The 12,622-nt window shown below is 40.5% G+C and overlaps 1 protein-coding gene across 11 annotated transcripts in view; it reads left to right on the forward strand.

Moving 5' to 3' along the window:
• Nucleotides 1-12,622, forward strand: part of FGD5 (FYVE, RhoGEF and PH domain containing 5) — a 295,580-nt gene that overhangs the window by 255,553 nt on the left and 27,405 nt on the right. For all 11 annotated transcript variants that reach the window (XR_009761507.1, XR_009761505.1, XR_009761506.1 and 8 more), the window contains one exon: nt 9,845-9,928. Coding sequence is in view for 7 of the 11 variants with exons in the window: in XM_061618450.1 (XP_061474434.1) it covers nt 9,845-9,928 (84 nt within the window). In the remaining 4 variants the exon portion in view is untranslated. The remainder of the gene's footprint in view (nt 1-9,844; nt 9,929-12,622) is intronic.

Here is a 12,622-nt window from a genome sequence, read left to right on the forward strand (position 1 = left end):
AATCGTTGTGGGTGGTGATACCATGCCCCAGGAGGGACTTAATACTGGGAACGATCTATTGTCCCCCTGATCAAAATGCTCAGGGAGACCTTGAGATGAGATATGAAATTGAGGAAGCATCCAAACTAGGAAATGTGGTAGTAATGGGTGACTTCAACTACCCGGACATAGACTGGCTGCATATGTGTTCCAGTCATGACAAAGAAGCAAAGTTTCTAGATATTCTAAATGACTATTCCCTAGACCAGTTGGTCGTGGAACCGACCAGAGGGACGGCAACCCTGGACTTAATCCTCAGTGGGGACCGGGACCTGGTGCAAGATGTAAGTGTTGTTGAACCGATTGGGAGCAGTGACCACAGAGCTATTAAATTAAACATACATGTAAATGGCCAATTGCCAAGAAAATCCAACATGGTCACATTTGACTTCAAAAGAGGAAACTTCACAAAAATGAGGGGATTGGTAAAAAGAAAGCTGAAAAACAAAGTCCAGAGGGTCACATCACTCAAAAATGCTTGGAAGTTGTTTAAAAACACTATATTAGAAGCTCAACTGGAGTGCATACCGCAGATCAGAAAAGGTACCGCCAGGGCCAAGAAGATGCCAGCATGGTTAACGAGCAAAGTCAAGGAAGCTCTTAGAGGCAAAAAGTCTTCCTTCAGAAAATGGAAGTCTTGTCCGAATGAAGAAAATAAAAAAGAACACAAACTCTGGCAAAAGAAATGCAAGAAGACAATAAGGGATGCTAAAAAAGAATTTGAGGAGCACATTGCTAAGAACATAAAAACCAACAACAAAAAATTCTATAAATACATTCAAAGCAGGAGACCATCTAGGGAGGCGATTGGACCCTTGGATGATAAGGGAGTCCAAGGTGTACTAAAGAACGATAAGGAGATTGCAGAGAAGCTAAATGAATTCTTTGCATCTGTCTTCACAGTGGAAGATATAGGGCAGATCCCTGAACCTGAACTAACATTTGCAGGAAGGGATTCTGAGGAACTGAGACAAATAGTGGTAACGAGAGAGGAAGTTCTAGGCTTAATGGACAATATAAAAACTGACAAATCACCGGGCCCGGATGGCATCCACCCGAGAGTTCTCAAAGAACTCAAATGTGAAATTGTTGATCTGCTAACTAAAATATGTAACTTGTCCCTCGGGTCCTCCTCCGTGCCTGAGGACTTGAAAGTGGCAAATGTAATGCCAATATTCAAAAAGGGATCCAGAGGGGATCCCGGAAATTACAGGCCAGTTAGCTTAACTTCTGTCCCTGGAAAACTGGTAGAAAGTATTATTAAAGCTAGATTAACTAAGCACATAGAAGAACAAGCCTTGCTGAAGCAGAGCCAGCATGGCTTCTGCAAGGGAAAGTCCTGTCTCAGTAACCTATTAGAATTCTTTGAGAGTGTCAACAAGCATATAGATAGAGGTGATCCAGTGGACATAGTGTACTTAGACTTTCAAAAAGCGTTTGACAAGGTACCTCACCAAAGACTTCTGAGGAAGCTTAGCAGTCATGGAATAAGAGGAGAGGTCCTCTTGTGGATAAGGAATTGGTTAAGAAGCAGAAAGCAGAGAGTAGGAATAAACGGACAGTTCTCCCAATGGAGGGCTGTAGAAAGTGGAGTCCCTCAAGGATCAGTATTGGGACCTGTACTTTTCAACTTGTTCATTAATGACCTAGAATTAGGAGTGAGCAGTGAAGTGGCCAAGTTTGCTGACGACACTAAATTGTTCAGGGTTGTTAAAACAAAAAGGGATTGCGAAGAGCTCCAAAAAGACCTCTCCAAACTGAGTGAATGGGCGGAAAAATGGCAAATGCAATTCAATATAAATAAGTGTAAAATTATGCATATTGGAGCAAAAAATCTGAATTTCACATATACGCTCATGGGGTCTGAACTGGCGGTGACCGACCAGGAGAGAGACCTCGGGGTTGTAGTGGACAGCACGATGAAAATGTCGACCCAGTGTGCGGCAGCTGTGAAAAGGCAAATTCCATGCTAGCGATAATTAGGAAAGGTATTGAAAATAAAACAGCCGATATCATAATGCCGTTGTATAAATCTATGGTGTGGCCGCATTTGGAATACTGTGTACAGTTCTGGTCGCCTCATCTCAAAAAGGATATTATAGAGTTGGAAAAGGTTCAGAAGAGGGCAACCAGAATGATCAAGGGGATGGAGCGACTCCCTTACGAGGAAAAGTTGCAGTATTTGGGGCTTTTTAGTTTAGAGAAAAGGCGGGTCCAAGGAGACATGATAGAAGTGTATAAAATTATGCATGGCATTGAGAAAGTGGATAGAGAAAAGTTCTTCTCCCTCTCTCATAATACTGGAACTCGTGGACATTCAAAGAAGCTGAATGTTGGAAGATTCAGGACAGACAAAAGGAAGTACTTCTTTACTCAGCGCATAGTTAAACTATGGAATTTGCTCCCACAAGATGCAGTAATGGCCACCAGCTTGGATGGCTTTAAAAGAAGATTAGACAAATTCATGGAGGACAGGGCTATCAATGGCTACTAGCCATGATGGCTGTGCTGTGCCACCCTGGTCAGAGGCAGCATGCTTCTGAAAACCAGTTGCCGGAAACCTCAGGAGGGGAGAGTGTTCTTGCACTCAGGTCCTGCTTGTGTGCTTCCCTCAGGCACCTGGTTGGCCACTGTGAGAACAGGATGCTGGACTAGATGGGCCACTGGCCTGATCCAGCAGGCTCTTCTTATGTTCTTATGTTCTTATCTTCTCTTGGTCTGGATGTATTCCATCACCAACAATAACATGCCCTTAGAAGCATACTTGTTGAACCTTGAACTCACATTTTTCACAGTTAAGAGTGACATTTGCCTCTGCCAGCCGCTGTAGGGCCTGTCGTAATCTTGCATCATGTTGTTCCATAGCGGTCACTGTAATGATCAGATCATCCATGTGGCATAGCACTCCCTCAATGCTTCTGAGGAGATGGCTCTTTCTCTTCGGAAAGTGATCTGGAGCTGAGGTGATCCCAAAGGGCAGTCACTTGAAGCAATATCACCCCAAAGGAGTCACAAATGTTGTCAGTTTCATGGAACATTGTGCTAATGGGATTTGCCAAAATCCACTGTTTGCATCCAGTTTTGAGAAAACATTTGCTTCCCCCAACTGCCCGAGGGTCTGTTCCACACTTGGCATTGGATATTGATCTCTCTTCCTACTTTTATTCAGCTGGGTGAGGTCCGCGCAAATGTGCACATCTCTATTTGGCTTGTTAATAACTACTGTGGGAGCACACCAATCAGTGGGCTCATCAGCTGGCTCAATGACTCCTGTTTCAATCTTTTCTTCCAGTTTCTGTTTGACTTTGTCCAAAAGTGGAAGGGGCACACATCGTGAAACACTGACAGAAAGGAGTTTGGGATCTTCTTTCAGCTGGATCTCATATGGAGTCTTCATCAGACCAAGTCCCTGGAAGAGCATGGAGTATTCTGCATATGGATTTACCCTTTATTTTGTGCTTGACACAACTTGTTCCAGGCGTTTGACTAATCCCAAGTCTTCACATGCTCTGAGTCCGAACAGGGGACGTTCACGTCCGTTCACCCCATAAATCATTTCTTTGATGTGAGTGCCCTTACTCTGCAAAACAGTGCTGAACATTCCCACAGTTGTCAATTCTTCTCTTGAAGCTCCATTAAGAGTTTTGTCAGATTCCAAGAGGCTTTTCTTGAACTTTGATTTAAATAGCGCTAATGGGATTGCTGTAACATGTGCCCCTGGGTCCAGTTTAAACTCTACCAGTTGTCTATCAACTTTGATTTTTGCCATCCAGGTTTTCGTTCTGGTTGCTCTGTCAGAGACCCCAAGAAGCCAATTGGGTGTGTTGAAATTGGTCTCACGATTGAGCCTGCAAAACATGCCTTTGCAAAGTGCCCCTTTTTATTGTAGTTATGGCATACAGAATCTTTAGCTGAGCAATTGACCTTTCTGTGTCTCTTTCCTTTACACCACAGGCATCTGTCCTCATGGCTTGGAGTATTAACTTTTTGGACTGGCCCTCTGAGTACTTTTTGCTGTAACTTTATTGGCTCCCTCAGGGTCTGAATTCTATCTATTTGCTGGATGCTGTTGTCCCCATGGATGTCCAATTGCTGTTTCTTCACAGTCTCCTGTTGCCTAATGATATTGACTGCTTTTTCCAGGGTTAGCCCCTCATCCAACTGTAAGCATTCAGACAGTTTGAAAGCTGTGACTCCCACAACAATCCTGTCCTTGATCATCTCATCATGCAGCACACCATATTCACAGTGTTCAGCTAGTGAGTACAGAGAGATAATGAAGGCATCTACAGGCTCTCCCTCCTTTTGCCCATGTGAATTAAACTTCACTCACTCTCTCATATATTACATTGCACCTCACAATGAAATGCCTCTCAAGTCTTCCCATCACAATGTCATATTTTTTTAGATCATGTGAACTCAGTTGGAATGAAAGCAAAATATCATCTGCCTGGTCTCCCATTAAGTAAACCAGGGTGTTCACTTACCCTTCTTCAGGTTTATTATTTAGTCCTGATGCTATCCTGAAATGCTCAAATCTGCACCTCCATCTAGGCCTCTCTGGTGGGGTTGCAAATGCAAAATGCTCAGGAGACTGAACTTGAAAAGAAGCGGTAGCCATTTCCCCTTTGCCACAGACAGTGGATGTTCTCTCACCTTCAATCTTAGTAGGCTGGAACAATTTCAATCTCCTTGGCTGTTTTCCTTTTCCTTTAACTTTTCCTTCACCAAACCTATAGGTGTCACCATGTGCTGTTGCCTAATAGGGCTGCCTTTCTTAGAAACAACTCCAAGCACTTTGGGTAAACTCCAACTACAGCTTTATTTATGTATCAGTACACAGGGAGCCAAGCTGATTCCTTCCCCTCTAGACCCCTCTAACTTCCCTTGCTCCTCCCCCCTCCTCTCCAGTACTTCCCCTTGACCCAGGAACTAACTACACAGAGGACCTGCAGATACGTGCTGCTGCTGCTAGACAAGGCACTGCTGCTGGTGCCACTGTCAGGAAACAGATGGCAGCTGTGGAAAAATGGTGGCAGTCGAGGGGAAGGCAATCTTGGTCTCCTTGCAACTCCTGCAAGAATCCTAAATTTCATTCATACATTTTCTAGAGAATGTTGGACTTGGGTATAGACAAGATGGCCCAAGCAAGTGAGTGAATCTATGGGGCTCCTCCATATGACCTGTTAATTCAGCGTTCATTTTGATTTGCTTGCACAAAGCTTACATGGAGGTGTAAACTGTATCTGTTTTTTATTCAGCATTCATATTTATTTGTGGAGAGATTATATGACAATAAGCATTCATTCTGATTTGTGTGGTGTTTTATGCCTTCCCATTAATCATTAGTTTATGTTACACTTTTCAGTGCCTTTCCTTGTCACTTTCCTAAACTCAAAAATCAGGGTTTTTTAAAGTGGATTTGTTACAGTAGGGTTACAGAGCGCTCTAATCCACTTTAATTACACAAACCTTAATCTCTAGTATGAACTTGAAACCCTCCCACAAAATACTGACAGTCTGGAGGCAACCATAGGCTACAATGTAAACCCCACTCTAAACTTTAAAATGACCCGAGAACAGGAGTGTAGTTGACCTGGGTTGCGGGGGTCATAGACCCCTTACATTTTTGGGAGAAGGGTCCCTACGCACAAGCCAATAAGCATGAAAGGGGAGTAGGTTAGCTACTGAGAAGAGTCTTCTCATTTGGCTAACAACATGTTTCCTTGTCCTTTCATGCTGATTGGAGCCAATCAGAGTGAAAGGAGGTGAATCAGTCACTGAGAAGACTTTTCTCAGTAGCTAACATATGCATCTTCTTTCATGCTGATTGGCTCCTAGGGTAAGTGAGAAGTAAGTTTCATCACAGAGTACCTTGGTCTCCCAAATTGTAGTCCCACACTTGGCTTCATTTCAGAATTCTTAAAATCAAAAGGTTTCCGGCAGCATTTATCCCCCCCCCCCAAGAGAAAAATTTGAGGAGGTGGCGAGCCTATGCACACAGCAGTTTTATTTTGGTTCTATACCTCTGTAATTGAATCCTGAGGGCATGGTGTGACTATCATAAAGTGACCCTGACCTTCTGAATTTGCCACTACGCTGCTGCCCGGGAATGCTGTGATAGATAGACAGAAATGGATGAGAAATGTGCAAGCGAAAGTAATCTGTTTACTCTCTACAGTAGAAAATTAGTCTGGCCCTCTCAAACAAGGCCATCCTGTCCAACCCCCTCTTTCTCTAGTTGTGACTGTTCCTTATGCTTCAAAAGAATGGGGAGGAATCCAGTGTTTTGCTGAATTTGTATATATTTTTAAAAATTATAAACTACATTTTCATCCAAACATGGATTCCAGGGCAGTGCACATAACAATACAAATATCCATACGGTATCAGAATAAACAAAAAATGAAATCTGAAATAATAGGCAAATTATTCAAACAGCAAAAATAGTAAACTTGATGTAAAAATCCCAGGCAAATAAGCCTTCTAACCTGGCACTGAAAACCAAAGAGTACAATGTCTGTGTTAATCTGAATCTCTTCATGGGGATGGAGTACTCCAAAGCTGGGGTGCCATCACCAAGAAGGCAGTCTTATTTATGGATGCATTCTGCACCTCTTGTGCAGATGAACTCTGAGAAGATCTGAATGCATCTGGTCACAGATGAAAGGTACTTTGGCCATTCAAGCAACTAGTGACAGAGGAAGCACAAATGATTTACGTTTCCTGTTTTCTTGCTCTGTGGGTCTTTGCATCAGAGGAAATGCATGAGTCCCTGTTTTCCCATCACACTGCGTGGAAAGAGAGAGTCATTCATTCACACTTCTGCTGCTGGTCTGAACATCCCAGAGCTATTGCACTACATCCCTATTCTTGACAGACCCATCCAGAATCTGAATGGACAGGTGGTAAAGCTCATTGTAAATTTCCTTTTTTTAACCTCATGGAATGACTTTAAAATGATCCTGTGAGCATATAGATACACAGAGTTATAGGATTGTTCCCAGAAATGCTGTAGATAGCCCTTTCTGAATTTAACTTTTCCTTTTGTAAATGCTCACTAATTCACTTCCGATATCATGTCATCAATGCCAGGCATTGAATATCATTGAATATCAAGAATACAGTCATCTCTTCCATGTCTTTAATAAACTGCAAAGGGAAAACATTTTGATAGGTATCTACAAAACTATTTAAGTCCATTGATTTCAAAGGGTCTATTATGTGTATGACTTGGGCTACAATGCAATACACACTTACCTGGGAGTAAGTCCCATTGAACCCAATGAAGCTTACTGCTGAGTAGACATGTATTGGATTGCAGCCTTAGTTGGATATCACCCATATTCTTTAGTTGTATTATACTGCATTTGTTTTATTTTTCTATATCTTTGTATATTGCCCTGGTATCTCTGCAGATGAAGGGTGGTCTAGAAGCATTTTTAAAGAAAGAAAGAAAGAAATAGATGGCCAACACTGGTATAATGGTAGGTCCGTAAGGCCCCTGAAACAAGATGGCTGGTGTTTAGTGCTAATTAGGTACTTACACCAGTGCAATCTTCTCCATACCATTCTTTTGTATAGATGCTCAGACCTTGCATGGATCTTTAGCATTACCATCCCCCTCCTGGCCAGCTGAGCAACATTAATTTTAATTTCATAATGGCAAGACATGGTTAGTGAGGCCTTAGAAGCTATCATAGACACATTTCCACAAATGTAAAGACAAAACAGATGGGAAATAACTCTAATGGGCAATTAACAAAACACAACCATCATTAATGTTTAATAAAATTGAGGGGTACTAATCATGGCTGCCATAGCAACAGTGTACTAGGGTGGCTTCCTTAATCATCACCAACTATAGAATGTCTTTGGCTTTGTGGAAATATTTCTTATAAATAAAATAAGCAGAATTTGTAGCCAAGAGGTATAGCAGTGCATGCTGGGAAGAGCCTGACAATGCCTCACATTAACTCATTTTGGGGCTGGCAGGGTGCTCTTCATTAGCTGTCTTTTCTGTGCCTCAAAGTGCCTCCAAACTATGTGGCTGCATTACAGGCAAAGAAAGTGCACAACCTTCCCTGTAATTAAGTAAACTTTGAATATTCAAAGGATGCTACAACCTAACTGTATTTTCTGCACTGGAACCATCTCATTTTGAAGGTTAAATTACTGGCTTCATGAACCAAGAGCATTTTGTGGCTTAGTAACAAAATTATTTTTTCTTTATATTCTTCCTGTGTCATTAGTTCCTATAAACCCATATTTAATCTTTAAATAATAATAGTAATAACCCAGACAAATTAATTTCAGTGAACCATTTTTAATAGCTAAGCTTTTTTCCTTCTTTAACCTCAACAATCCCCAATTTCCAAGCGGCTGTAATGTCTCTGTGTGTATGTTTAGCCCTTGTTAAATGGAATACATAATGAGATCATGACAACGTGCGGGTTATGTGAAGATTAGATTAATGTTGGTAGGGTGGGTAATTTATGAAGTAATAAGTAAATGATACAAAAACTTCCTTGACAAGCTGTTTGTCACCATGTCATATAGAAAGTGATGTTGAAACTGGAGAAATAAAAATGCACTCTTTTAAAGGAAAAGAAAACACCTTTTCTCCATGGGTTTACAGTTTTTGGGCTCTAATAAATCTGACAAACAAAGAATAATTTCTAAAGGGCAAGGTGAGTGTGCAGTATGTAAGGAACTAATGATCATGCTTTGATCATTCCAACTCTATACAGGTGTGTTTTCCAAAGTTCAGAGCTATAGTGCATGCTTTGCAGGTGTAAAATCCCAGGTTCCATGCCTAGTACCTCCAGTTTAAAGGGCTACAGGTTCTGGGTTTAAGACAAACTGCTGTTAAGAGTTAACAGAACTCGGAGAAACTGGGATTAAACAAAAATTAAACTTGTACTTATTTTCAGTTAGGATTAGTAGAGGCTGTAGCACTGTGTTACCTCTCTCAGAGAGCTTACAGCCACTGAAGATTTTTTTTAAATGCAGGTGTGCTGACACCAGCACAATGTGTCAGTTTCAGTTTCTCATTTTTCCAGTTTTAAGTTCAGTTGTCTACATTTCCTCATCAGTTTGTGATTTTTTTAAAAAGGCCTCGTGAAAATTCATCAGCATTTTAGTGCACATTTCTTGTATTATACACATTTTTGCAACACAAGTTTCCCTAATTCATTTTCACTGTCATTTTCACTAATATATATGCATTTATATGTATACTTTCCCGAGTATATTCATTTTTGTACACTTTACTTGGCTGGAAAATTGCACTACAAAATTCAGAGAAGTGCAAATTAGGTAGGCTTGCCTTTAAATGTGAACTGGATCTGACTTCTCTCTCATTCCTACTACAAACCTGCAAAATATTGCATCTATAAGTGCTGGGGAAATGCTATGTTCCCACAATAGAATTGCTTCCTGAAGGAAAAATGCCTGGAACCTACATAACCAATAAGGACTGTCTGCTTATTGGACTATAAACCGATCTGGAAAGGCTCCTAATGCACCACCACTTGACTCACTAGCAGCAGGAAAACAGGCGCTTGGTTAATGTATGAGCTGGGTTACAAACTGGGCAGGTGGTAAAGCACTCACTCACATGCCAAATTTCCCAAGCCCACATTTTTAACATTGCAGTTTGGTTCTTTAAAGAAGTTGGTGATCAGATCATTCTTCAGAAACAATCCAGGTAGTTCATCAAGTTTTCCTTGTGCTGGACCTAGAATACCAGTGAGATTTGTAAGGTATGTTACAAGTAATTGATTTGGTCTTTCTCTTTGTACAGATGAATGATGTTCTACTGTATACATTTCCCCAGAAGGATGGCAAGTATCGCCTGAAGAACACCTTGGCTGTTTCTGGCATGAGGGTAATGCTAACACCCTATTGTTTGTTTAGCACTGCATTTTATCCAGCTGGAAACCTTCCAGTGCTCTTTTTGGTTGGAAGGAAAGAGAGGCATTTTGTCTTCTAATTATCACTGTTTGTTAGAGGAGCTAAAAAGAGACAATATTTGAAGCATAGCAATTTAAAACAAGTTCAGGGGCAGTGAGCAAGGATGTTAATGAAGTTCTAATGAGGCAGTTTGCAAAGAAGATGGTCACAAATAATGTAAATCAAAATCAGAATTACTGTCCAGTCAGGATTCCTTCTGCCTCTTTAGTTAGGTACTGATGCTATAGCACTAAAAAGAAGCCCTCCACCCACAATAAGCAATGAAGCAATGTCCTATTGTACCTCACAATGTAAGGAAAATCAGCCTTCAACAGAGAAGATTAGTCAGATCAGTTTAAATTAATGTACACCAACTTTCTTGAAGAGTGTGAAAATTATTCTGTCGTTAGATGGCTCCACCAAATTCCCTGTGTCTTCTCCATTTTTTACTTTAAGAGATTGGTAAAATGGAAAAGTAGGTGGCTGGTTTGTAAAGTTTTCAGTAAATTTTAAATTCAAACAACAGGAATGCTAGAGTGTGGTTATAATAGCAGTGGAGGGCAGAAACGAGTGGTCTGGTAAGACTGGTGATTGAAAGAATAAAGAAATTTAAGGTTTATTAAACCTGGGAAATAAAGCTATTCTGAGTACAGACAGATATGTGGCTGTTATGGAGTCATGAGTTTAGCACTCACACACTAACACTAAAGAAAGAGGAAGGAAATAAAGCCTGAGAAGAGCAACCTACATGTCAACAAGTTTCTGAAGAAGGAATCAGCGAGGGAAGAATAGGTTGTCTTCTGTCTATTACCCCCCACTGGTTCAGGTAACTTGATATAGATGTTGGTGCTTTACTCCCAACCAGGGGTGTAGTCATATGGGGTCTCGGGTTTTTTTAGTTCTCTTACTTTTTTGGGACCAGGATTCCAGCAGGGTCCCTCTGTCTCCAGCATCGTACGAGCCAATCATCATGAAAGAGAAGTGTGTTCGCCACTGAGAAGAACCATCTAACAAGCTTCCTTGTCCTTTCTTGGAGACAATCAGAGTGAAAGGAGATCAGTCAGCCACTGAGAAGATTCTTTTTAGTAGCTAACACTCTCCCTTTTCATGCTTATTTGCTCCTAGGGACATCTGTTGTGGTGGGAGAACGCATTAACAAGGATCTCATTCTCAATTCAGCAGCAGAAAAAAGGGTGTGTGTGGCTGTGACTATCATGAAGGGACCCTGCACTTCTGAATTTGTCATTACACTACTGCTCCCAACAAGGAAAAGACCTATGATATCAATTTAGTTCATTTTCTCCCTATTGCATACAACGTTGCTTTCCAAAGCTTTGCTGAATGGATTCAAACCTTCACCTGTCTGTAATTCTTTTTCATGCTTTGGGAACATTCTCTTTTCCACCATCTCTGCTTCACTTTCCCATTCATGGCGTGGGAACATTAGTAATAACCTACAGGTTATTATTGTTGTGAGGATTAAGATGATTTTTTTAAAAAAGACTTTAAGCCTTGTGTGAAAAATACCCAATCCATTTATTGTCCATTGAACAGTTGACAAAGGCCTGAGATGTGGTAAAGTAACATTCACCTGCATACTTTCCCAGCAATCTCTGGTGAAGATGCTGGTGATTGTCATGAGCTGATTGGGGCTTGGGCTTTTTGCCACCCTGTGTTCATAAGAACATAAGAACATAAGAAGAGCCTGCTGGATCAGGCCAGTGGCCCATCTAGTCCAGCATCCTGTTCTCACAGTGGCCAACCAGGTGCCTGGGGGAAGCCCGCAAGCAGGACCCGAGTGCAAGAACACTTTCCCCTCCTGAGGCTTCTGGCAACTGGTTTTTTTTTTTTTTTTTTTACAATAATTTTTATTCAAATTTTCATAAAACATAGAAAACAAAATCATAAAACATTCAAAGACAAAAAACAAAACAAAACAAAAATGATTAAACAAACAAACAAAAAATGTTGACTTCCCATTTGTCACATATCAAATCAGTTATAGGTCTACAATATATAACAATCCTGTCTCTTAAATCATATTATAAAATCACTTTCCTCCAGTAGTTATCTTAATTAATCATCAAATCTCATAAACATTACTTTATTCTTTCCACAAAAAGTCAAAGAGAGGTTTCAATTCTTTAAGAAATATATCTATCAATTTTTCTCCAAATAAACATGTCAATTAATCCATCTCGTTAATAATTGTAATAATCTTATTGTCATAACCATAGTCCAAATAAACATTTCGATTAATCCATCTCATCAGAATCTGTTAGGTCCAATAATTTCAATAGCCATTATTCCATTATCCCTATTAGTTCCATCTTCCATCTTCAATAGTCCTGTTAAGTCCAGTAATTTCAGTGTCCAATCTTCCATTATCAGTATTCCATAATAATCTTGCTGTTGTAGCCATAGTCATATAATAAGAGTCTGATGGGAATTTCCTCTATCCCAAATATTTTCTTGCCATCCATTCTGAATAAGTTGCTGAAATACTGTTGTAAAGTCATATCTGTGTTCTTCTTTTTTACAAAATGCACTGGCTCATCTCTTAAGAGTTTTTCCATTGTCACATGGCTGCAGTTAATTCCATAGATTTTCTCTATATCAAGCTCCATCA

The sequence above is a fragment of the Rhineura floridana genome, chromosome 3 (assembly GCF_030035675.1).
Source record: "Rhineura floridana isolate rRhiFlo1 chromosome 3, rRhiFlo1.hap2, whole genome shotgun sequence".
Lineage (NCBI taxonomy): Eukaryota > Metazoa > Chordata > Lepidosauria > Squamata > Rhineuridae > Rhineura > Rhineura floridana.